The sequence below is a fragment of the Ascaphus truei genome, chromosome 20, assembly GCF_040206685.1.
Source record: "Ascaphus truei isolate aAscTru1 chromosome 20, aAscTru1.hap1, whole genome shotgun sequence".
In the NCBI taxonomy this organism is placed as follows: Eukaryota; Metazoa; Chordata; class Amphibia; order Anura; family Ascaphidae; genus Ascaphus; species Ascaphus truei.
This window is the reverse complement of record NC_134502.1, coordinates 3,317,004-3,343,868: the sequence shown is the minus strand read 5'-3', so window position 1 is coordinate 3,343,868 and position 26,865 is coordinate 3,317,004. Positions and strand designations below refer to the sequence as shown.

At 44.3% G+C, this 26,865-nt stretch overlaps 1 protein-coding gene across 18 annotated transcripts in view; it reads right to left on the bottom strand.

Moving 5' to 3' along the window:
- The window catches only part of LOC142470657 (uncharacterized), a 26,989-nt gene extending 124 nt beyond the window's left edge, over positions 1-26,865 (bottom strand). The window contains exons 1-18 of one of the 18 annotated variants that reach the window (XM_075577249.1): positions 26,675-26,836; positions 25,617-25,688; positions 24,934-24,993; positions 21,434-21,526; positions 20,727-20,807; positions 17,515-17,595; positions 17,040-17,120; positions 15,845-15,925; positions 14,695-14,775; positions 13,553-13,633; positions 12,406-12,486; positions 11,299-11,379; positions 9,186-9,266; positions 7,545-7,625; positions 6,006-6,104; positions 4,396-4,461; positions 3,563-3,613; positions 1,478-1,552 (exon numbers count right to left, since the gene is read on the bottom strand). In XM_075577249.1, coding sequence (XP_075433364.1) covers positions 1,518-1,552; positions 3,563-3,613; positions 4,396-4,461; positions 6,006-6,104; positions 7,545-7,625; positions 9,186-9,266; positions 11,299-11,379; positions 12,406-12,486; positions 13,553-13,633; positions 14,695-14,775; positions 15,845-15,925; positions 17,040-17,120; positions 17,515-17,595; positions 20,727-20,807; positions 21,434-21,526; positions 24,934-24,993; positions 25,617-25,688; positions 26,675-26,738 — 1,350 coding nt within the window. In that variant the 5' untranslated portion in view covers positions 26,739-26,836 and the 3' untranslated portion in view covers positions 1,478-1,517. Of the gene's footprint in view, positions 1-1,477; positions 1,553-3,562; positions 3,614-4,395; positions 4,462-6,005; positions 6,105-7,544; positions 7,626-9,185; positions 9,267-11,298; positions 11,380-12,405; positions 12,487-13,552; positions 13,634-14,694; positions 14,776-15,844; positions 15,926-17,039; positions 17,121-17,514; positions 17,596-20,726; positions 20,808-21,433; positions 21,527-24,933; positions 24,994-25,616; positions 25,689-26,674 lie in introns of all 18 variants that reach the window. The other 17 variants (XM_075577253.1, XM_075577252.1, XM_075577251.1 and 14 more) reach the window with 17 other exon arrangements.

Genomic DNA, 26,865 nt, shown 5'->3' with positions numbered 1-26,865 from the left:
GGAATAAAGACACACTGAGTTAGTAAGGGTACCTCTAGGACTGATACAGAGCAAGGTGCCAAGAGTGCTGGCAAAGGGGGCCATACTGGATATATAGACTGAAACGTCTAGGGCTGGTACGGGGGATATAGAGAGCCTGGCACCTCTAGGGCTGGCACAGGGGGATATACAGAGCATGGTACCTCTAGGGCTGGCACAGGGGGATATACAGAGTCTGGCACCTCTAGGGCTGGCACAGGGGGATATACAGAGCCTGGCACCTCTAGGGCTGGCACAGGGGGATATACAGAGCCTGGCACCTCTAGGAGTGGCACAGGGGGATATACAGAGCCTGGCACCTCTAGGGCTGGCACAGGGGATATACAGAGCCTGGCACCTCTAGGGCTAGCACAGGGGGATATACAGAGCCTGACACCTCTAGGGCTGGCACAGGGGGATATACAGAGCCAGGCACCTCTAGGGCTGGCACGGGGAGGTATACAGAGCCTGGCACCTCTAGGACTGGCACAGGGTGATATACAGAGCCCAGCACCTCTAGGGCAGGCACCGGGGGATATACAGAGCCAGGCACCTCTAGGGCTGGCACAGGGGGATATACAGAGCCTGGCACCTCTAGGGCTGGCACAGGGGATATGCAGAGCCTGGCACCTCTAGGGCTGGGCCAGAGGGATATACAGAGCCTGGCACGTCTAGGGCTGGCACAGGGGGATATACAGAGCCTGGCCCCTCTAGGGCTGGCACAGGGGGATATACAGAGCCTGGCACCTCTAGGGCTGGCACAGGGGGATACAAAGAGCCAGGCACCTCTAGGGCTGATACAAAGCCTGGAACCTCCAGGACTGATACAGAACCCAGCACCTCTAGGGCTGGCACAGAGAGGTATACAGAGCCTGGCACCTCTAGGACTGGCACAGGGTGATATACAGAGCCCAGCACCTCTAGGGCAGGCACAGGGGGATATACAGAGCCAGGCACCTCTAGGGCTGACACAGGGGGATATACAGAGCCTGGCACCTCTAGGACTGGCACAGGGGGATATGCAGAGCTTGCACCTCTAGGGCTGGCACAGGGGATATACAGAGCCAGGCACCTCTAGGGCTGCACAGGGGGATATACAGAGCCTGGCACCTCTAGGGCTGGCACAGGGGGATATACAGAGCCAGGCACCTCTAGAGCTGGCACAGGGTGATATACAGAGCCAGGCACCTCTAGGGCTGGCACAGGGGGATATACAGAGCCAGGCACCTCTATGGCTGGCACAGGGGGATATACAGAGCCTGGCACCTCTAGAGCTGGCACAGGGGGATATACAGAGCCTGGCACCCCCATCTCTCCATCTCTCCCTTCCTCCCTCCCTCTCTGTGTTTCCCTTCCATTTATATCTCTCACTCAATATCTCTCACTTCTTTCTCCACACATTTCTGCCTCCATCTCTCTCCCTCCATTGCTCCTTGAACTTCGAGGGCTAAATTCTCACCTGTTTATCACACAGTGTAATGGGAATCTTCTATAGTTTCTTACGGATGCCATCCAGCTAATGGTCCATTGTCTCCTAACGAACCAAACACAGCTAATTAATAACACATTTATTACCAATTAATAATTTGTGAATAAATAATGAATTTCCAATTACAAATTACTAATGGGTTAATAATTAACTGCAGCTCTCTTCTGTCTGTGTCACCCTGCGGGGGGGAGGGACAGACTCATAGCTCCCTTCTGTCTGTGTCACCATGCGGGGGAGGGACAGACTCATAGCTCCCTTCTGTCTGTGTCACTGTGTCACCCTGCGGGGGGGAGGGACAGACTCATAGCTCCCTTCTGTCTGTGTCACTGTGTACCCTGCGGGGGAGGGACAGACTCATAGCTCCCTTCTGTCTGTGTCACTGTGTCACCCTGCGGGGGAGGGACAGACTCATAGCTCCCTTCTGTCTGTGTCACTGTGTCACCCTGCGGGGGGAGGGACAGACACATAGCTCCCTTCTGTCTGTGTCACTGTGTCACCCTGCGGGGGGAGGGACAGACTCATAGCTCCCTTCTGTCTGTGTCACTGTGTCACCCTGCGGGGGGGGAGGGACAGACTCATAGCTCCCTTCTGTCTGTGTCACAGTGTCACCCTGCGGGGCGGGGGGGGGGGGGGAGGGACAGACTCATAGCTCCCTTCTGTATGTGTCACTATGTCACCCTGCGGGGGGAGGGACAGACTCATAGCTCCCTTCTGTCTGTGTCACCCTGCGGGGGGAGGGACAGACTCATAGCTCCCTTCTGTCTGTGTCACCCTGCGGGGGGAGGGACAGACTCATAGCTCCCTTCTGTCTGTGTCACTGTCACCCTGCAGGGGGAGGGACAGACACATAGCTCCCTTCTGTCTGTGTCACTATGTCACCCTGCGGGGGGAGGGACAGACTCATAGCTCCCTTCTGTCTGTGTCACTGGTGTCACCCTGCGGGGGGAGGGACAGACTCAAAGCTCCCTTCTGTCTGTGTCACCCTGCGGGGGGAGGGACAGACTCATAGCTCCCTTCTGTATGTGTCACTGTGTCACCCTGAGGGGGGAGGGACAGACTCATAGCTCCCTTCTGTCTGTGTCACTGTGTCACCCTGCGGGGGAGGGACAGACATATAGCTCCCTTCTGTCTGTGTCACCCTGCGGGGGAAGGACAGTCTCATAGCTCCCTTCTGTCTGTGTCACTGTGTCACCCTACAGGGGGAGGGACAGTCTCATAGCTCCCTTCTGTCTGTGTCACTGTGTCACCCTGCAGGGGGAGGGACAGACTCATAGCTCCCTTCTGTCTGTGTCATTATGTCACCCTGCGGGGGGGAGGGACAGACTCATAGCTCCCTTCTGTCTGTGTCACTGTGTCACACTGCGGGGGAGGGACAGACTCATAGCTCCCTTCTGTCTGTGTCACTGTGTCACCCTGCGGGGGGAGGGAAGACTCATAGCTCCCTTCTGTCTGTGTCACTGTGTTACCCTGCGGGGGGAGGGACAGACTCATAGCTCCCTTCTGTCTGTGTCACCCTGCGGGGGAGGGACAGACTCATAGCTCCCTTCTGTCTGTGTAACTGTGTCACCCTGCTGGGGAGGGGGGGGGGGGGGGTGGGGACAGACTCATAGCTACCTTCTGTGTGTGTCACCCTGCGGGGGAGGGACAGACTCCTAGCTCCCTTCTGTCTGTGTCACTGTGTCACCCTGCGGAGGAGGGACAGACTCATAGCTCCCTTCTGTCTGTGTCACTGTGTCACCCTGCGGGGGGAGGGACAGACTCATAGCTCCCTTCTGTCTGTGTCACTGTGTCACCCTGCGGGGGAGGGACAGACTCATAGCTCCCTTCTGTCTGTGTCACTGTGTCACCCTGCGGGGGGAGGGACAGACTCATAGCTCCCTTCTGTCTGTGTCACTGTGTCACCCTGCGAGGGAGGGACAGACACATTAGCTCCCTTCTGTCTGTGTCACTGTGTCACACTGCGGGGGAGGGACAGACATATCTCCCGTCTGTCTGTGTCACTGTCCCCCTGCGGTGGGACAGACACATTAGCTCCCTTCTGTCTGTGTCACTCACCTTTTAGAATGCCTCTGCCCACACACACGCAGGGGGGATATCCTAAATGACCTGCAACAACAAAAAAATATATACAGTACAGTAGGTATGTATTTATATATATTTTCCTGAGGAAGTTGCTTGCCAGCGACGAAATGCATAGAGCTGTTCAGATGGCTGGTTCCGGTCACTTGACGCACCTAGCCCCGCCCCCCAATAGCAGACACCCTGGGAACCCCCCTGTTCAGCTTTGTCAGCGTACTGATCAACCGCTGAACGCCGAGCGCGCGCATTTTCACGGCGCCACTGGAGCCCTTCCCCTGCTCCCCTGGGACGCTGAATAACATCACAACTGAGCCCTACGGAGGCCGTCCAGCCTGGAGGCTGCAGCAGGGAGGTGATTCATCCTGGTTCCAGCGTGTTCCTGCAGCCACAGCAGAGCAGAGATCCCTACAGTACCTGTTATCAGGTTATTCTACCATGCGGTTTTCACACCATTGTTTGTTTAAACGATTACACACTATGGGTGGGGCATGCACTTCTGTTTTTGTGTGTGTATATATATTTATATATATACATACAAAAGGGGAGGGATAGGTTTCAGTCACAGATCACATTCCAAGAGATACTGTTTTTAAGTTAAACCTTTCTTGCTTTATTCATTGTAACATCGCCAGAAGAAGAGATCAGTGTATCTCGAAAGCTCGCACAAATAAAAACATTTAGTTAGCCACAGAACGGTATCGTTTTTTCATTTTTTATTTTATATAGATATGTATATATATATATATATATATATATATATATATATACCCTAATATATAAGTGTTACATTGTGCGCTCTGGTGACTCACCATTGGGGCACTGGTCAGGGCACAGGTTGATACTGGGAACTCCGGTTGGCAGAGAAATGATGTGTCCTGAAATCATGACATCATAAGACAATTAACAAGCTGGACTGCCTAATTTAACGGAGAATTTCCATACCCTTCTCATCTTTCGGTCACTGTGTGTGTTACCTCCATGTATGTCTATGGGCACAGTGCAGGTGGCATCCTGAAGGAGGGGCATAGTGACTCAAAAATAACTACCTGTGACTTTCAAGCCCACTTTAAATACAAGCTTCAGCCCCTTGTCATCTTGGGCAAGGCACTTTATCTTACAATTTAGACTGTGAGTGCTACGGGGCAAGGACTTAAATAATTCTATGTTCACTATTTAAATAAAATATATTATTATAATATTTCCTATTGGTTACGGCACAGTGATGGTGACACCCTGTGGTCACCGTGCGTATTACAGGAGGTATATCCCTATGGGTACGGCACAGTGATGGTGACACCCTGTGGTCACTGTGGGTATTACAGGAGGTATTTCCCTATGGGTACGGCACGGTGACGGTGACACCCTGCGGTCACTGTGCGTATTACAGGAGGTATATCCCTATGGGTTCGGCACAGTGACGGTGACACCCTGTGGTCACTGTGTGTATTACAGGAGGTATATCCCTATGGGTACGGCACAGTGACACCCTGTGGTCACTGTGTGTATTACAGGAGGTATATCCCTATGGGTACGGCACGGTGACACCCTGCGGTCACTGTGCGTATTACAGGAGAAAAAAAGGAAGAATACCCCTCCCTTTCCCTGTTAGCATACCCCAAATGCTTCACCTAAACAAATACCATAGACTTTTCCAATGAAAAATTCCATTTACTCCCCCTGTGGTATTAACCCTCCACCCATTTTCTTTTGCTTGTGGAAGTCCCATTTACTTTAATTTAATTTCTTTTCTTCACCCTCATTTAAAAACTTCGATCTCAAAACCTTCAGTGATTTTCGTCCCCAGATAAATATGAGTATGGAAATATCTGAAGAAACAGCATATATCTTGACCCTCATTCTGCAGCACTATTACTGTACCCCATTTAGTACCGATCCCTCATTGAGCTTCTAATGAGAGCAGCATGTAAGATTCAGTCTAGAATCTGTACGATCACTTTGAAAACCCAACAAGATCCAGATAGGTCATTATTATGGAAAAGCCGGAAACGATAGGATCATCCGTTAAATATCAAGTTCCAGAATGTAGAGGTTCTTTATGGAAACGAACCAAGATCTAGAAGCCAGGATCATTGTGGAAGACAATCTTCTATCTTCTGAATGAATATTCAGAAGATAGAAGATCATTATGGAGACTCACGTAGATCCACAAAATGTTGGCTCATTAAGGAAACCCACCCAGATGGTGTAGGATCATTATGAAAACCCAGGAAAATCCTAAAGCCATAGGATCATTTGGAAATCCACCTGGGCCAGTAAGTCTTAGGATCTTTAAGGTAAAGATTCAGACCAAGATCCAGATTATCATCGAAGCATCATTATGGAAACCCAATAGATGTTGAAACTACTAGGTGAAGATTTAGGTCGAGAAACACACATTATTAATATCGGTTATACTCACCAATGGCCTTTGCGACAGTGTGTAACAGGTTGCTTTCACCTCTTGGGGTAACCATTGGTACTGCACTGGCGCTGGGAATGCTGTTGGAGCTTGGAGACCCTACAAATAAAATGGGGGGACACATTATATATGAGGTTCATCTCATATCTCTTGGGCATATCGCCAATATGAAAGTATAGCGGCACTGGTGCATAGACTAATAACAACTTTCCCATTAGACATATGATAATCCTTTATCAGCATCATATAAAGAAAAACCTATAATTACATCCCCGCTATTCCATACATTTAAATTTCATGATCCTGTTTTTAGCTCATTCTCTTAATATATAACCGGAAAGTTGACGCTGGTAGACAGAAGGACAAGAAGAGACAGAAGTCATCAAGAGAGAACATAAGGCTCTGGCCATCCTATTATTTATCCTTTTATAATGTAACTGGATTAGTGGGATCATCCTTATATGAGTGAGGGGCCAAGGCAAAATGTTAAGAGGATACTCCAATTGAAATGCATGGGGTTACTGATGTGTGTGAGTGACTGAGTTTTATGGGCCACCCTATTAAAATTGATGGGGGGACAGATAGGTGTCATTGGGGGATTATGATTTTAAATGAGGTTCCTAATTAAGACTGTAGATGAGATGATTACGTTTGGAAATGGATCATTTATATTTAATCTCCTGGGGACGACTGATGCATGTCGGAGGGTCGTCCTATTACAGCATATAATGTGGGTAATAGGATGATCCTATTATAACACAGTTTTTTTTTGCATTAAACGGCAATAGGATTTTCTGTGCCTCGATCAACATTATTACACTTTAATGAATAACCCCCTATGTGTAAGAGGGTGATCCGATTAAAACCTATGAGGTGCTGTAACTGTTTTTTGTAAGATGATAACTTTATTAAAGTCTATGGGGTAGCATGTATGTAAGAAGGGGAACCTATTAAAGTCTATTTGGCCGCTGATGTATGTAAGAGGGTGATCCTATTAAAGTGAATGGGGGCAGTTTATGTGTGTAAGAGTGAGAACCTATTAAAGTGAATGGGGGCAGTTGATGTGTAAGAGGGTGATCCTATTAAAGTGAATGGGGGCAGTTGATGTGTAAGGGGTGATCCTATTAATGTGAATGGGGGCAGTTAATTTGTGTAAGAGTGAGAACCTATTAAAGTGAATGGGGGCAGTTGATGTGTAAGAGGGTGATCCTATTAAAGTGAATGGGGGCAGTTGATGTGTGTAAGAGGGTGATCCTATTAAAGTGAATGGGGGCAGTTGATGTGTAAGAGGGTGATCCTATTAAAGTGAATGGGGGCAGTTGATGTGTAAGAGGGTGATCCTATTAAAGTGAATGGGGGCAGTTGATGTGTAAGAGGGTGATCCTATTAAAGTGAATGGGGGCAGTTGATGTGTGTAAGAGGGTGATCCTATTAAAGTGAATGGGGGAAGTTGATGTGTGTAAGAGGGTGATCCTATTAAAGTCTTATTGGGCCAGTTCAAACCCATATTATGTCCATCTTTGCCCTGCAGTTACTCACCTGTTTCCCTTGTTGCAGCATTTGAAGGGGCATTTACAGGGCTGTGTGTTGTCCCTGCCATAGGGTTTACAGGGGCATATCCTACAAGGGGAAAAAGAGAAAGTTTTTTTGTATACAGCAAGATTTAAACATATGAAAGACAATTAGAGATATAGACGATGTTTAAGCTGCAGTCCCACTAAAGTACTTATATGGAATGTTGTGTTTACTTGGATTTTACTATTAAACTCGCTGTTACAAGAGAGGGAGAGAGAGAGAGAAAGAATTGACACAGGAAATGGCAAAGAGGGAGAAAGGAGGACAGAGTGAAAAGGAAGAGGGGCACCAATTTAACAGCCTAGCTGTACTGGTTCCTTAACCAATACAATCTTTCCAGTTAGACATATGACCATCCTTTTTTATTATTATTATTATTATTATTATTATTATTATTATTATTATCAAATAAAAAAAAACCCTATAATAACGTCACTGCTATTGCATATATGTGACTCCTGTGAACCCTGTTTCAGACCATTCTATTACTATACTGTACTGTATGAAGTTGGTGGAGACGCTGGGTGGACAGAACTCAGCAGGAGAGAATTTAAGGCTCTGTCCATCCTATTATTTATCCTTTTATAATGAAACTGGATGAGTGGGACCTTCAACGCAGCATAATTTTAAGAAGATAATCGAACGAAATTGCCTGGGGATCTGATGTGTGTATCAGTCAGTAAATGACTTTGTTTTATGGGCCACCCTATTAAAATTGATGGGGTGACATATAGGTGTAATTGAGTGATCATGACTTTAAAAGGAGTTCATAATAAAGTCTATAGAGGGGATGACTTTGTAAATGGATCATTTATATTTAATCTCCTGGGGATGGCTGATGCATGTTGGAGGGTATTCCTATTAGAGTATATAATGTGGGTAATAGGATGATCCTATCATAACACATGAGGCAGTTGATGTGTGTAAGTGGGTTATCCTTGAGGGTTATGCATTAAACGACTGTGTGTCAGAGCCCCGATCGGCACTATTGCAGTTTTATGAATAACCCCCCATGTGTGAAAAGGATGATCCTATGAAAATATATGAGGTAACTGATGTTTGGAAGAGGAGGATCATACTAAAATCTATGAGGTAACTGATGTTTGGAAGAATGTGACTTTAATAAAATCTATGGGGTAACTTATGTACAGGCATACCCCGGTTTAAGGACACTCACTTTAAGTACACTCGCGAGTAAGTACATAGCGCCCAATAGGCAAACAGCAGCTCACGCATGCGCATGTCATCACGTCCTGAACAGCAACACCGGCTCCCTACCTGCACCGAAGCTGTGCGCAAGCGGGGACACTATAGAGCGTGTTACACACGCGTTATTTACATCAGTTATGCACGTATATGACGATTGCAGTACAGTACATGCATCGATAAGTGGGAAAAGGTAGTGCTTCACTTTAAGTACATTTTCGCTTTACATACATGCTCCGGTCCCATTGCGTACCTTAATGCGGGGTATGCCTGTATGTAAGAGGGTGATCATATTAAAGTATATTGGGGCAGCTGAGGTGTATAAGAAGAGGATCCAATTAAAGTCTTATTTAGACATTTTATACCCATATTATGTCCCTTTGCCATGCAGTTACTCACCTGTTTCACTTGTAGCAGGATTTGAAGGGGCATTTACCGGGCTGTTTGTTGTCCCTGCCATAGGGTTTACAGGGGCAGATCCTACAAGGGGTTAAAAGTAGAGGGCTTTACATACAGCAAGATAGATTTAAACCTATTGAACAATTAGAGATATAGACAATGTTTAAGCTACTATCCCACTAACGTATGGGATTTTCTGTTTAATTGAATTTTACGAGGGAGAGAGAGAGAGATAGAGGGGGAGAGGGGGAGAGAGGGAGGGAGGGGGGAGGGAGGGGGAGAGAGAGAGAGAAAGAGGGAGGGGGGAGGGGGAGAGACAGAGGGAGGGGGAGAGAGAGAGGGAGGGGGGAGAGAGAGGGAGGGAGGGAGGGGGAGAGAGGGAGGGAGGGGGAGAGAGAGAGGGAGGGGGGAGAGAGAGAGGGAGGGGGGAGAGAGAGAGGGAGGGGGGAGAGAGAGGGAGGGGGGAGAGAGAGAGGGAGGGAGGGGGGAGAGAGAGGGAGGGGTGAGAGAGGGAGGGGGAGGGAGGGAGTGGGGAAGAGAGGGAGGGAGGGGGGGAGAGGGAGGGAGGGGGAGAGAGAGAGGGAGGGGGGAGAGAGAGAGGGAGGGGGGAGAGAGAGAGGGAGGGGGGGGAGAGAGAGGGAGGGGGGAGAGAGAGAGGGAGGGAGGGGGGGAGAGAGAGGGAGGGGTGAGAGAGGGAGGGGGAGGGAGGGAGTGGGGAAGAGAGGGAGGGAGGGGGGGGAGAGAGAGGGGGGAGAGGGAGAATATAATGAATATATGAAACTGGATTAGTGGGAACTGCCACATATTACAGAAGTTTTTATCAGTCAGTAAGTGACTGTGTTATATGGGCCACCCTATTAAAATTAATGAGGTGAAACATAGGTGTAATTGTGTGATCATGGCTTTAAAAGGAGTCCCTAATAAACTCTACAGAGAAGATGATGACGTTTGTAAAAGGATCATTTATATTTAATTTCCTGGGGAAGATTGTTGCATGTCGGAGGGTGATCCTATTAGAGTATATAATGTGGGTAATAGGATGAGCCTATCCTGACACATGAAGAAGTTTAATGTCTATAAGTAGGTTATCCTTTGAAAGACTATGGGGGTTATGCCTTAACCCGTGTTAGGATTTTCTGTGTGACCGTGTCCCGATTGCCACAATCTCAGTTTAATAAATAACCCCCTATGTGTAAGAGAGGGATCCTATCAAAATTTATGAGGTAACTGATAGAAGAGGGCAATCCTATTAAAGTCGATAGGGGGCAGCTGATGTACAGGTGCGCCGATGAGCATTCTAAAACTTATCTGGGGCTATCGCCAACAAGACCCAGGTACATGCTGGGTACATGCTGCAACATTTCAGTAACATTTCTGCAGACAGACTAATGGCCCATCGGATTAACACAGCGGGGGTCCCTGGCAGACACATTCAAACTGAATGGGACCGCTAGGGACCCCTGCTGTGTTAATCCGATGGGCCATTAGTCTTTCTGCAGAAATGTCACTGACATGTTGCAGCATGTACCCAGCATGTACCCAGCATGTACCCAGCATGTACCCAGCATGTACCTGGGTCTTGTTGGTGATAGCCCCAGATTTTCCAAGGCAAGTTTTAGAATACTCATCGGCGCACCTGTATGTTAGAGTATGATCAAATTAAAGTGTATGGGGCAGCTGATCTATGTAAGATGTTACATAGTTACATAGTAGTTACATAGTTACATAGTAGATGAGGTTGAAAAAAGACATGCATCCATCAAGTTCAACCTATGCTAAATTTAGACGACAGATACTTTATCCTATATCCGTAATTACTCTATATTGATCCAGAGGAAGGCAAACAAAAACCCCAGTGTTATATCACCCAATGATATCTGACAAGGGGAAAAATAAATTCCTCCCTGACTCCAAGAATTGGCAATCAGATTACTCCCTGGATCAACATCCTTCCCATGTTTACTTATTTGGTATATCCCCGTATCCCATACCCCATATCCAATACCCCCAGAATATGGGGGTAACTGGTGTGTGTAAAAGGATGAACCTATTGAAGTTTTATTGGGTCAGCTCATACCGATATTATGCCCATCATTGCCCTGCAATTACTCACCGTTTTCCCTGGGAGCAGCATTTGAAGGGGCATTTATGGGGCTGTTTGTTGTCCCTGACATAGGGTTTACAGGGGCATATCCTACAAGGAATGAAAAGAAAAGGGGCTTTGTATACAGCACAATTTAAACCTATTGAAAGACAAGTAGATATATAGATGACGTTAATGCCGCAATTTAAGAGGATAGCAGCACTGGTACATAAAATAACAAGAAATTTCCCATTGGACATATGATCATCCCTTATCATTGTCAAATCAAGAAAAACCTATAATTACAGCACCGCTATTCAGTATAGTATATGAAATTCCCACGAATCCTATTTCATCCCATTTTATTAATATGCTGTATGATGGTGGAAGAGACGTTGTGTAGACGGAACTTATCAGGATACAATTTAATGCTCAGGCCTATCCTATTATTTATCCTTTTATAATGTAACTGGATAAGTGGCATCTTACTCATATGGGATACATTTACGGGCCTTATCAGAGTCATGGCTGGAGCTTAATTTTAAGAGGTGAATCCCAGTGAATTGAATGGGGTTTACTGATGTGTGTACAGTAAGTGACTGAGATTTAGGGGCCACCCTATTCAAATATTTAATTTCCTTGGGATAGCTGATGTATGCCAGAGGTCATTCTAATAAAGCATATAATGTGGGTTATAGGATGATCCTATCATAACACATGAGGCAGTTGATGTGTATACGTGGTTATTCTTTGAAAGACTATGGGGGTTATGCATCAAACTACTATAACATTTTCTGTGTAACAGTGCCTTGTTCGCCACTATCACAGCTTAATGTATAACCCCCTATGTGTAAGAGGATGATCCTATTAACATCTATGAGGTATCTGATTTATCTAAGAGAGGGGATCCTATTAACATCTATGAGGGGGATCCTATTCAAATCTATAAGTTAACTGATATTTGTAAAAGGATGACTTTATTAACGTCTATGGGGTAATTTATGTATGAACTGTAAGAGTGTGATCCTATTAAAGTCTATTGGGGCAGCTTCTGTGTGTAAGAGGGTGATCCTATTACAGTCTTATTGGGACAAATTATACCCATATTATATCCATCTTTACCCTGCAGTTTCTCACCTGTTTCTCCAGTAGCAGCATTTGAAGGAGCATTTACAGGAATGTGTGTTGTCCCTGACATAGGGTTTACAGGGGCAGATCCTACAAGGGATAATAAAAAAAAGGGCGTTGTATACAGCACGATTTAAACCTATTGAAAGACAATTAGATATATAGATGATGTTAAAGCTGCAATTGAAGAGTTTAGCTGTGTTGGTACATAAACTAACAAGATATTTCCCATTAGACATGATCATCCCTTATCATCGTCACATCAATAAAAACCTATAATTACCGCACCGCTATTCTATATATGAAATTCCCACGAATCCTATTTCATTCCATTTAATATGCGATGGTGGAGGAGACACTGGGTAGACATAACTTAACAAGAGAGAATTTAAGCCTCTGCCTATCCTATTATTTACCCTATTATAATGTAATTGCATAAGTGGGATCTTCCTCATATGGGAGATATATATGGGACTTATCAGAGTGATGGGCAGAAGCATCATTTAAAAAGATGAATCCTATTGAAGTGCATGGGGTTACTGATGTGTCTAAGCGACAGAGATGTATGGGCCACCCTTTTAAAATGTGTAGGGTGATACATAGGTGTAATTGGGTGATTATAACTTGTATAAGGAAATCCTATTAAAGCCTTTTGCGGAGATGATGATAATTGTAAATGGGTAATTGTATTTAATTTCTTGAGGAGGGCTGAGGCATCTCAGAGGGTGATCCTATTAAGCATATAATGTGGGTAATAGGATGATCCTATCGTAACACATGAGGCAGTTGATGTGTGTAAGTGGTTGTCCTTTGAAAGACTATGGGGGTTATGCATTAAACTGTTATAGGATTTTCTGTGTGACACTGCCCAATAGTCACTATCATGGTTTAATGAATAACCTCCTATGTGTAAGAGGGTGATCCTATTAAAATCTATGCGGTAACTGATGTGTGTGATGGTGATATTATTACATTCTATGGTGTATGTCATGTACGTAAGAGGGTTTTCCTATAAAAGTTTATGGGGGAGCTGATGTAGGTGGACCTATTAAAGTCTATTGGGGCAGCTGCTGTGTTTAAGAGAGTGATCCTATTAATGTTTTATTGGGTCAGCTCATTCCGATATTATGCCCATCATTGCCCTCCAGTTACTCACCGTTTTCCCTGGGAGCAGCATTTGAAGGGGCATTTACATGGCTGCTTGTTGTCCCTGACATAGGGTTTACAGGGGCAGATCCTACACGGGATAATAAAAAAAAATTCTTTCTATACAGCACAATTTAAACATATTGAAAGACAATTAGATATATAGATGATGTTAAAGCTGCAATTGAAGAGTTTAGCAGTGTTGGTACATAAACTAACAAGATATTTCCCATTAGCCATATGATCATCCCTTATCATCGTCACATCAAGAAAAACCTATAATTACTGTACCGCTATTCCATGTATGATATGCCCATGAATCCTATTTAGCCCATTCTATTAATATGCGACGGTGGAGGAGACACTGTGTAGACATAACTCAACAAGAGAGAATTTATGGCTCTGCCTATCCTATTATTTACCCTATTATAATGTAATTGCATAAGTGGGATCTTCCTCATAAGGGAGATACTGTATATATGGGACTTAGAGTGAGGGGCAGAAGCATCATTTAAAAGATGAATCCTATTGAAATGCATGGGCTCACTGATGTGCCTAAGTGAGTGAGATTTATGGGCCACCCTATTAAAATGTGTAGGGTGACACATAAGTGTAATTGGATGATTATAACTTTTATTAAAGCCTATTGAGGAGATGATGATAATTGTAAATGGGTAATTGTATTTAATTTGCTGAGGAGGGCTGAGGCATCTCAGAGGGTGATCCTATTTAGGCATATAATGTGGGTAATAGGATGATCCTATCGTAACACATGAGGCGGTTGATGTGTGTAAGTGGTTGTCCTTTGAAAGACTATGGGGGTTATGCATTAAACTGCTATAGGATTTTCTGTGTGACACTGCCCGATCGTCACTATCGTGGTTTAATGAATATCCCCCTATGTGTAAGAGGGTGATCCTATTACAATCTATGAGGCAACTGATGTGTGTGATGGTGATATTAAAGTCTATGGGCTAAGTTATGTATGTAAGAGGGTGCTCCTATTAAAGTTTATGGAGGAGCTGATGTAAGAGGATGATCCTATTAAAGTCTATTGGGGCAGCTGCTTTGTGTAAGAGGGTGATCCTATTAAACTTTTATTGGCTCAGCTCATACCGATATTGTGCCCATTATTGACCTGCAGTTACTCACCGTTTTCCCTGGGAGCCGCATTTGAAGGAGCATTTATAGGAATGTGTGTTGTCCCTGACATAGGGTTTACAGGGGCAGATCCTACAAGGGATAATAAAAAAAAGGGCGTTGTATACAGCACGATTTAAACCTATTGAAAGACAATTAGATATATAGATGATGTTAAAGCTGCAATTGAAGAGTTTAGCAGTGTTGGTACATAAACTAACAGGATATTTCCTATTAGCCATATGATCATCCCTTATCATCGTCACATCAATAGAAACCTATAATTACCGCACCGCTATTCCACATATGAAATTCCCATGAATCCTATTTCAGCCCATTTAACATGCGATGGTGGAGGAGACGCTGGGTAGACATAACTCGACAAGAGAGAATTTAAGGCTCTGCCTATCCTATTATTTATCCTTGTATAATGTAATTGCATAAGTGGGATCTTCCTCATATGGGAGATATATATGGGACTTATCAGAGTGAGGGGCAGAAGCATAATTTAAAAAGATGAATCCTATTGAAGTGCATGGGGTTACTGATGTGTCTAAGTGAGTGAGATTTATGGGCCACCCTATTAAAATGTGTAGGGTGACACATAAGTGTAATTGGATGATTATAACTTTTATAAGTAAATCCTATTAAAGTCTATTGAGGAGATGATGATAATTGTAAAAGGGTAATTGTATTTAATTTCCTGAGGAGGGCTGAGGCATCTCAGAGGGTGATCCTATTTAAGCATATAATGTGGGTTATAGGATGATCCTATCGTAACACATGAGGCAGTTGATGTGTGTAAGTGGTTGTCCTTTGAAAGACTATGGGGGTTATGCATTAAACTGTTATAGGATTTTCTGTGTGACACTGCCCGATCGTAACTATCATGGTTTAATGAATAACCTCCTATGTGTAAGAGGGTGATCCTATTAAAATCTATGAGGTAACTGATGTGTGTGATGGTGATATTATTACATTCTATGGTGTATGTCATGTACGTAAGAGGGATTTCCTATTAAAGTTTATAGGGGAGCTGATGTAAGTGGACCTATTAAAGTCTATTGGGGCAGCTGCTGTGTTTAAGAGAGTGATCCTATTAATGTTTTGTTGGGTCAGCTCATACCGATATTATGCGCATCATTGCCCTGCAGTTACTCACCGTATTCCCTGGGAGCAGCATTTGAAGGAGCATTTACGGAGTGGTTTGTTGTCCCTGACATAGGGTTTACAGGGGCAGATCCTACAAGGGATAATAAAAAAAGGGCTTTTTATACAGCACAATTTAATCCTATTGAAAGACAATTAGATATATAGATGATGTTAAAGCTGCAATTGAAGAGATTAGCAGTGTTGGTACATAAACTAACAAGATATTTCCCATTAGACATATGATCATCCCTTATCATCGTGATATCAAGAAAAACATATAATTACAGCACCGCTATTCTATATATGAAATTCCCATGAATCCTTTTTAGCCCATTCTATTAATATGCGATGGTGGAGGAGACACTGGGTAGAGATAACTCAACAAGAGAGAATTTAAGGCTCTGCCTATCCTATTATTTATCCTTTAATAATGTAATTGCATAAGTGGGATCTTCCTCATATGGGAGATATATATGGGATTTATCAGAGTGATGGACAGAAGCATCATTTAAAAAGATGAATCCTATTGAAGTGCATGGGGTTACTGATGTGTCTAAGCGACAGAGATGTATGGGCCACCCTTTTAAAATGTGTAGGGTGATACATAGGTGTAATTGGGTGATTATAACTTTTATAAGGAAATCCTATTAAAGTCTATGAGGTGATGATGATAATTGCAAATGGGTAATTGTATTTAATTTCCTGAGGAGGGCTGAGGCATCTCAGAGGGTGATCCTATTTAGGCATATAATGTGGGTAATAGGATGATCCTATCGTAACACATGAGGCAGTTGATTTGTAAGTGGATATTCTTTGAAAGACTATGGGGGTTATGCATTAAACTGCTATAGGATTTTCTGTCTGACACTGCCCAATAGTCACTATCATGGTTTAATGAATAACCCCCTATGTGTAAGAGGATGATCCTGTTAAAATCTATGGGGCAACTGATGTAAGTTAGAGGGGGATCCTATTAAAATCTATGAGGCAACTGATGTGTGTGATGGTGATATTATTACATTTGATGGTTTGTCATGTATGTAAGAGGCTTCTCCTATTAAAGTTTGTGGGGGAGCTGATGTAAGAGGACGATCCTATTAAAGTCTATTTGGGCAGCTGCTTTGTGTAAGAGGGTGATCCTATTAAAGTTTTATTGGGTCAGCTCATACCGATATTATGCCCATCATTGCCCTGCAGTTACTCACCGTTTTCCCTGGGAGCAGCATTTGAAGGAGAATTTACCGGGCTGTGTGTTGTCCCTGACATGGGGTTTACAGGGGCAGATCCTACAAGGGATAATAAAAAAAAGGGCTTTGTATACAGCACGATTTAAACCTATTGAAAAACAATTAGATATATAGATGATGTTAAAGCTGCAATTGAAGAGTTTAGCTGTGTTGGTACATAAACTAACAAGATATTTCCCATTAGACATATGATCATCCCTTATCATCGTCACATCAATAAAAACCTATAATTACCGCACCGCTATTCCACATATGAAATTCCCATAAATCCTATTTTAACCCATTCTATTAATATGCGACGGTGGAGGAGACACTGGGTAGACGTAACTCAAGAAGAGAGAATTTAAGGCTCTGCCTATCCTATTATTTATCCTTTTATAATGTAATTGCATAAATGGGATATTATGCCCATCATTGCCCTGCAGTTACTCACCGTTTTCCCTGGGAGCAGCATTTGAAAGGGCATTTACAGAGCTGCTTGTTGTCCCTGACATAGGGTTTACAGGGGCAGATCCTACAAGGGGTGAAAAAGGTAAGGGCTTTGTATACAGCAAGATGTAAACCCATTGAAAGTATTTATATATATAAATGATGTTAAAGCTGCAATTTTAGAGTATAGCAGGACTGGTACATAAACTAACAAAATATTTCCCATTAGACATATGATCGTCCCTTATCATTGTCATATCAAAAGACCTATAATTACACAGTTACATAGTTACATAGTCACATAGCTACATAGTTACATAGTTACATAGTCACATAGCTACATAGTTACATCGTTACATAGTACATAGTTACATAGTAGATGAGGTTGAAAAAAGACATATGTCCATCAAGTTCAACCTATGCTAAATTTAGACAACAGATACTTTATTCTATATCTATACTTACTTCTTGATCTAGAGGAAGGGAAACAAAAAATCCCAGTCATATCATCCAATGATATCTCATAAGGGGAAAAATAAATTCCTTCCTGACTCCAAGAATTGGCAATCAGATTACTCCCTGGATCAACATCCTTCCCATGTTTACTTATTTGGTATATCTCTGTATACCTTTCCCTTCTTAAAATATGTCCAACCTGGTTTTGAACATATCTATTGTATCTGCCATCACAGTCTCCATGGGTAAAGAATTTCACAGTGTAACTGCCCTTACTTTAAAGAACCCTTTCCTTTGTTGCTGGTCAAATCTCCTTTCCTCCATCCTTAAGGGATGGCCCCCGAGTCCTATGTACTGCCCATGGGATAAACAGTTCTTTTGAAAGCTCCCTGTACTGTCCCCGAATATATTTGTATATGGTTATCATATCCCCTCTTAGACGCCTCTTTTCTAATGTAAATAAATCTAATTTAGCTAGCCTCTTCTCATACGTTAGATATTCCATCCCATTTATTAATTTCGTGGCTCTTCTCTGCACTCTCTCTGGTTCCATAATGTCTTTCCTAAGGAGTGGCGCCCAAAATTGTACTCCATATTCAAGGTGTGGTCTTATTAATGCTTTGTAAAGGGGTATAATTATGTTTACTTCCCTTCCATCCATTGCACATTTAATGCAAGATAAGATCTTGTTTGCCTTTGCAGCTACTGCTTGACTTTGGGCACTATTGCTAATCCTGCTGTCTACAAGCACTCCATCAAGGATTCCCCCAATTTATCCCCATTACATTTGTAAATTGCCTGTTTATTCTTGCTCCCCAAATGCATAACCTTACATTTATCTGTATTAAATCTCATCTGCCATTTACCTGCCCAAGTTTCCAGTCTCTCCAAGTCCTTCAGGAGAGAAATCACACCCTGCTCTGATTCTACTACCTTACACAATTTAGTATCATCAGCAATGATGGAGACTTTTCTCTCAATGCCAACCTCAAAGTCATTAATAAACAAGTTAAAAAGCAGGGGTCCCAGTACCAATCCCTGAGGTTACTCCACTCACGACTTTAGCCCAACCTGAAAAAGTTCCATTTATGACAACCCTCTGTTGTCTGTCTTTCAACCAGTTTTCAATCCAGGTGCATATATTATTACTGAGTCCAATTTTCTTTATTTTGTACACCAACCTCTTGTGTGGAACCGTATCAAAAGCCTTTGCAACATCTAAGTAAACCACATCAACTGCATTACCCTGGTCTAAATTCCTACTTACCTCCTCAAAGAAACAAATAAGGTTAGTTTGGCATGATCTACCCTTCATAAATCCATGCCGACTATTACTATTTTTTTTTCTTCCCATGATGTATTCCTGAATATTATCCCGTATTAAACCTTCAAGTAGCTTCCCCACTATTGAAGTCAGACTTACAGGTCTGTAATTTCCAACTATATGGAATAACATCAACGTTATTCCATATACTAACTCCCATGAGTCTTGTTTCATCCCATTCTATGAATATACTGTAGCGCCGACGAGTATTCCAAAACAAATCTGAGGCAATCACCAATAAGATCCAGGTACATGCTGGGTACATGCTGCAACATTTCAGTGACATTTCTGCAGACAGAATAATGGCCCATCGGATTAACAGCGGGGGTCCCTGGCAGTCCTGTTCAAACTGAATGGTACTGCCAGGGACCCCTGCTGTGTTAATACGATGGGCCATTAGTCTCTGCAGAAATGTCACTGAAATGTTGCAGCATGTACCCAGCATGTACCCAGCATGTACCCAGCATGTACCCAGCATGTACCCAGCATGTACCTGGGTCTTGTTGGTGATAGCCCCAGATTTTCCAAGGCAAAAATACTTTAGAATACTTGTCGGCGCCCCTGTATGACGGGGAGGAGACGCTGTGTAGACGTAACTCAGCAGGAGAGAATTTAAGGCTCTGCCTATCCTATTATTTATCGTTTTTTAACGTAACTGGATAAGTGAGATCTTCCTAATATGGGAGACATTTATGGGTATTTATCAGAGTGAGGAACCAAAGCTACATTTTAAGTGGAGAATCCTATTGATTTGCATGGTGTTATTGATGTGTCTAAAAGGCCTTAAACGGTCTGTGTTTTATGTATCACACTATTACAATGTACGAGGTGACACTTACAGTAGGTGTAATTTGGTGATCATGCCTTTTAGAAGGATATCCTGATTCAGTCTATAAAGGAGATGATTACGTTTGTAAATGGTAAATTATATTAAATTACCTTGGGACGGCTGATGTACTGTATGTCGGAGGATGATACTATTAAAGCGTATAATGTGGATAATCCTATGATAACACCTGAGACTGTTGATGTATGTAAGTGGGTGATCTTCTGAAAGACTACGGGATTACAGTATGTATTAAACTGCGATAGGATCTATCCTATCCATCTATCTATCCACTATCACAGCTTAATGAATAACCCCCAATACGTAAGAGGATGATCCTATTAAAATCTATAAGGTACATGATTTATGCAAGAGGGGGATCCTATTAAAACCTGTGAGCTAACCGAGGTGTGCCAGAGGGTCATGTTATTCATGTCTATGGGGGAGCTGATGTAAGAGGTTGATCCTATTAATGTCTATGGGGGAGCTGATGTAAGAGGGTGATCCTATGAATGTCAATGGGGGAGCTGAATTAAGAGGGTGATCCTATTAATGTCTATGGGGGCAGTTCGTAAAGATTTATTTCCATCTTTGCCCTGCAGTTACTCACCTGTTTCCCTTGTTGCAGCATTTGAAGGGGCATTTGCGGGACTGCTTGTTGTTCCTGCCATAGGGTTTACAGGGGCAGATCCTACATGGGGTAAAAAGGAGAGGGCTTTGTATACAGCAAGATGTACATGTGTAGAAAGGCAATTAGAGATATAGACGATGTTTAAGCTGCATTCCCACTAACGTACATAAATGGGATTTTGTGTTTCATGGCATTTTACTATTAAACTCACTGTTACAGGTATGATAGAGAGACAAGAGAGGAAAAAGGAGAGAGAGCAGAATAAAAGAAATGAGAGGTAAACAATAGGTGTAAAGAGTGATAATAAACACGTTGCCCTGTATAATGATGCTGAGTATTTATACACTTAGAATGAGCACGCCGCTCTCTATAATGGTGAGTATCTAGGCACAGATACTCAACATGCTGTACTGTATAATGATGCCCAGTATCTACTCACTGATAATGAACACACCGCGCTGTATAATGATGCCGAGTATCTATACACTGATGCACACGTGTGCTGTATAATGATGCTGAGTATCTATACACTGATAATGAGCACACTGCGTTGTATAATGGTGCTGAGTATCTATACTCTGATAATTAACATGTTGTGCTGTATAATGATGCTGAGTATGTCTATATACTGATATTTAACATGCCGCGCTGTATAATCATCATGAGTATCTCTCGTGTTGACTTACCGCTGTTACTATGGGCAGGTTGTCCTGAGGTATTTTCTGCCCTGGAGGTGACTAATGGGGTCGCCCCAGTGCTTCTCACACCTGTTACAACTCCTAAAAGAAGAGGAAAGAAGGAGAACCATGAATGAGTCCCATAGCCTATATGGGAGGATCTATTGACCCCGACTGTCTGAAGAAGAGATATGGGAACATTGAATTACAGTTTTGCAGTTCTTCAGGTGGCTCAAGTAGGGCATAAAGATCATGTATAGGTCGAGGTCAATGTTGACTACTGGACAGAGTTTGTGAACCTCAACACGTCCACCTTGAAGAAAAGGGAGGTGGGGGATGTGTTTGAAACTACCATCAAGGCTTTCAACAAGGTGCAGAAGGGAAGCATATTTCAGAGAAAGAGAAGTGCTAGGACAAGAGGTTGTGCTCCGAAGCTGGAGGGTGGGAGGAGGAGATGTGAGGAAGTACAACATCACGGAAAGGCAGCTTCCTTACAGAGGTGGTAGAGGGTAAGGCAGTAATGGAACTCAAAGTGGATAGATCTAAGGGGATGCTAAATATAAAATAAAACCTTAATAGGGTCTGAGATTGTACAAAAGAAAGGTAAATAAGAAGTGAGGAGGAGGGGATTTAAGTGTTTCTTATTTGCCATCAAATTCTATGCTTCTATGATAACAGCCCTTGGCCAATAAGAGGAACCCATGTAGGAAAGACACTGGTTGGGTGGCGTTGTGTCATCTTGTATTATGAGATCCTTATTCAGAAGAAGGCTTTGAGAAGCATAGAACCACCTACAGACGTAGTCCTACCGGGAATATGGTGACGGAATGAAAAGATGAAGGGAATGAGGGGAAAAGGTGAACTCGAGATTGCGAAGAAGTTGTTTGGTTCAAGAGAAAAGGATGTCATTTCTAGAAGAATTTTTGAGTGGGAACATTGAAAATTGTATCATTCTAGAAAATCTGAGGTTTTAATACAACTAAACGTTTAAAGGTGAGAGGGGAAAAGAAAGATGGTGGTAAAGGATATGGAATAGTGAAAGAGGGAGAAAGGGGGGATAGAGAGAAATAATGAGAGAAAGTGGGGGGGGGGGGTGATTGGAAGTGGTAGGAGTGGGATTTGGGGTTAGGAAAGAAAAGAGAGATAAAGGGAGGGAGAGAGAGGGGATGGGAGAGTGTGAGAAAGGGAGGGGGAGAGAGGGAGGATAGGTAAAGGTAAAGGAGAATGGGATGTGAGTTAGAGTGAGAGGGAGTTAAAAACAGATAGTGAGAGAATGTATTGTACATATATATGATAGAGAGAGACAGAGAAACAGATGGAGAAAAAGTGGGTGTATGAGAGAGAGGAGTACAAGAAAACTATGACAGAAAAAGTGAGGAAAAGAGTGGAAAAAAGAGAGGGAGAAAAAAATGGATAAGAAAGAGAGGGAGGGAGAGAATTAGTGAGGGAAATTAAGGAAGAGAGAGGGGTTGGGAGAGAGAGAGGGGGTGATAAAGATAGATGGATGGAAGGGGAGAGAGATAGATGGAGGAGAAGAGAGGGGGGAAAGAGAAATGGAGGGGGAGGGAGATAGAAGGAAGGGGAGGGAAGGGGAGAGAAAGATGGATGGGGAGAAACATGAAAGGGAAGAGAAAAATGGAGGGGGAGAGAGATAGATGGAGTGGGAGAGAGATAGATGGAGGGGGAGAGAGGGGGGGAGAGAAAGAATGAGGGGGGAGAAAATGGAGGGGAAAAGAGAATTGGAGGGGGAGAGATAGATGGAGAAGGAGAGAGATAGATTGAGGGGGAGAGAGATAGATGGAGGAGGAGAGAGATAGATGGAGGGATAGAGAGATGGAATGGGTGAGAAGGGGAGAGAGATAGATGGAGGGGGAGAGAGATGGAATGGGTGAGAGGGGGAAAGAGATAGATGGAGGGGGAGAGTGATAGATGGAGAGGGAAAGAGATAGATGGAATGGGTGAGAGGGGGAGAGATATAGATGGAGGGGGAGAGAGATAGATAGAGGGGGAGAGAGATAGATGGAATGGGTGAGAGGGGGAGAGATATAGATGGAGGGGGAGAGAGATAGATAGAGGGGGAGAGAGATAGATGGAATGGGTGAGAGGGGGAGAGATATAGATGGAGGGGGAGAGAGATTGAATGGGTGAAAGGGGGAGAGAGATAGATGGAAGGGGAGAGAGATGGAATGGGTGAGAGGGGGAGAGATATAGATGGAGGGGGAGAGAGATAGATAGAGGGGGAGAGAGATAGATGGAATGGGTGAGAGGGGGAGAGATATAGATGGAGGGGGAGAGAGATTGAATGGGTGAGAGGGGGAGAGATATAGATGGAGGGGGAGAGAGATAGATAGAGGGGGAGAGAGATAGATGGAATGGGTGAGAGGGGGAGAGATATAGATGGAGGGGGAGAGAGATTGAATGGGTGATAGGGGGAGAGAGATAGATGGAAGGGGAGAGAGATGGAATGGGGGAGAGGTGGAGAGAGATAGATGGAGGGGGAGAGAGATGGAATGGGTGAGAGGGGGGGAGAGATAGATGGAGGGGGAGAGAGATGGAATGGATGAGAGGGGGGAGAGAGATAGATGGAGGGGGAGAGAGATGGAATGGGTTAGAGTGGGAGAGAGATAGATGGAGCGGGAGAGAGATAGATGGAATGGGTTGAGAGGGTTAGAGAGATAGATGGAGGGGGAGAGAGATAGATGGAGGGGGAGAGAGATAGATGGAGGGGGAAAGAGATAGATGGAATGGGTGAGAGGGTTAGAGAGATAGATGGAGGGGGAGAGATATAGATGGAGGTGGAGAGAGATGGAATGGGTGACAGGGGAGAGAGATAGATGGAGGGGGAGAGAGATGGAATGGGTGATAGGGGGAGAGAGAGAGATAGAGGGGGAGAGAGATGGAATGGATGAGAGGGGGAGAGAGATAAATGGATGGGGAGAGAGATGGAATGGGTGAGAGGGGAGAGAGATAGATGGAGGGGAGAGAGATAGATGGAATGGGTGAGAGGGGGAGAGAGATAGATGGAGGGGAAGAGAGATGGAATGGGTGAGAGGGGGAGAGAGATAGATGGAGGGGGAAAGAGATAGATGGAATGGGTGAGAGGGGGAGAGATATAGATGGAGGGGGAGAGAGATGGAATGGGTGAGAGGGGCAAGAGATATAGATGCAGCCATGATTATCCGACCACTTGCCTTGGAAATTTGGGGCAATCTCCCTGTAATACTGCAACATTTCTGGGAGATTCTAACAGCCAGACTAATGGCCCATCGGATTAACACATCGAAGGGTTCCTGCAGTCCCATCCAAACTGAATGGGACCGCAGGGACCCCCGCTGTGTTAATCCGATGGGCCATTAGTCTGGCTGCAGAATCTCCCAGGAATGTTGCAGCATTACAAGAAGATAGCCCCAGTATTTTGCCAGGCAAGTGATCGGATTCTCGTGGCTGCTCTGTAGATGGAGTGGGGAGTGGGAGAGAGAGGGGTGGGAGAGACAGATGTTAGTACATACCTGTTGAACTGAAAGTGCTGTCGTGAGCTGGTACTTTGACTCCTGCAGTTGACAGAGAGACTAAAGAAGGAGAATTAATTCATTAACATTGGATGACAGTGACGCTGACACAGACAAGAGAGAAATCTGTCCCACCCACTGGAAAACAAACAGCAAAAAATCCTGAAGCATTTATTAAATGAATCACAAAGGCAGTCATACAAAAAAAAACTCCCCCAAAAATATCTATTTGGGAATAGTGAAAAATAGGGAAAATGAAAAGGATTTGAATACTCCCCTTCCCCCTCCCACCCCCCAAAATTACAAATGTTTCTTTTTCTGCCCCAATTCCCATTACAAATGCTGTCCTAAAAAGAAAAATGTTAAGTGAGTAATATTACACGGGGGTCCAAAATCCGACAAAGGGGAATGGGAAGAGAGAATGCTTGTAGAAAAAGCATTTAAAGAGAAGGTTGTAATAATCAAAATGGAGTGGGGATGCTTCTTGTGTGATAAGAGGATGTCTCTTGCAAAGGATTCTGGGAAGCATCGGGCAGATGGCATTCAGAGGTTAGATCTCCATGGATTTCAGGAATCCCTTTTAAGAAGCATCCTTCTATTCCACAACATGGTGCTCTTGTTGATCCTAACAGATCTGGGATATTTTAAAGAGGGGGGGAGAGTTATGCGTGATAGATACTCACATATTGGGTTGTTCCAATTGGGGTTGCCAGGAGGAGCCTGTGGACCTTTTTGAACATTAAATGGGGCAGTGCCTGTAAAAGAGAGATATGGATAAGTGAAGGAATCTTACCTCCATCGCAGGGTGACACAGTGACACAGACAGAAGGGAGCTATGAGTCTGTCCCTCCCCCCCCCCGCAGGGTGACACAGACATAAGGGAGCTGTGAGTCTGTCCCTCCACCTGCAGGGTGACACAGTGACACCAACAGAAGGGAGCTAGGAGTCTGTCCCCCCCCCCCCCCCCGCAGGGTGACACAGTGACACAGACAGAAGGGAGCTATGAGTCTGTCCCTCCCCCCGCAGGGTGACAAAATGACACAGACAGAAGGGAGCTATGAGTCTGTCCCTCCCCCCACAGGGTGACACAGTGACACAGACAGAAAAGAACTACAGTATGTATTTCTCTCCCCCTGCAGGGTGACACAGTGACAGAGACAGAAGGGAACTATGAGTCTGTCCCTCCCATTGCAGGGTGATACAGTGACACAGACAAAATGGAGCTACAGTATGAGACTTTCCCTCCCCCCGCAGGGTGACACAGTGACACCAACAGAAGGGAGCTCAGTATGAAACTGTCCCTTTCCTGCAGCGTGACATAGTGACATAAAAAGAAGGGAGCTACTGTCCCCTCCCCTCTGCATGGTGACACAGTTACACAGACAGAAGGGAGCTACAGTATGAGTCTTCCCCCCCCCACAAGTGACAAAGTGACAGACATAAGGGCGCTATGAGTCTGTCCCTCCCCCCCGCAGGGTGACACAGTGACACAGACAGAAGGGAGCTAAGAGTCTGTCCCTCCCCCCACAAGGTGACACAGTGACACAGACTGAAGGGAACTATGAGCCTCCCCCTGCAAGGTGACACAAACAGAGGGGAGCTATGAGACTGTCCCTCCCCCCCAGAGGGTGACACAGCGACAAAGCAGAAGTGAGCTATGAGTCTGTCCCTCCCACAGCCAGATTAACCGAACAAAAGTGCCCCCCAAATATTACACCTCCCCAGACATATATGAACTCACTGCAGAGCTGAAGATGACAAAATGCCACCAGCAAACAGATCAACGTTGCCTTCTTGTCCATCATGTTGAGCAGAAGAAGAAAGACACTTCCAAGAGGAGACCCAACCACACCAACGTTCTACCTTCCAAATCTGTGCATCCTTCTATCCCGTGATCCTATATATACTGCATGGATACTCAGACCCACCCTA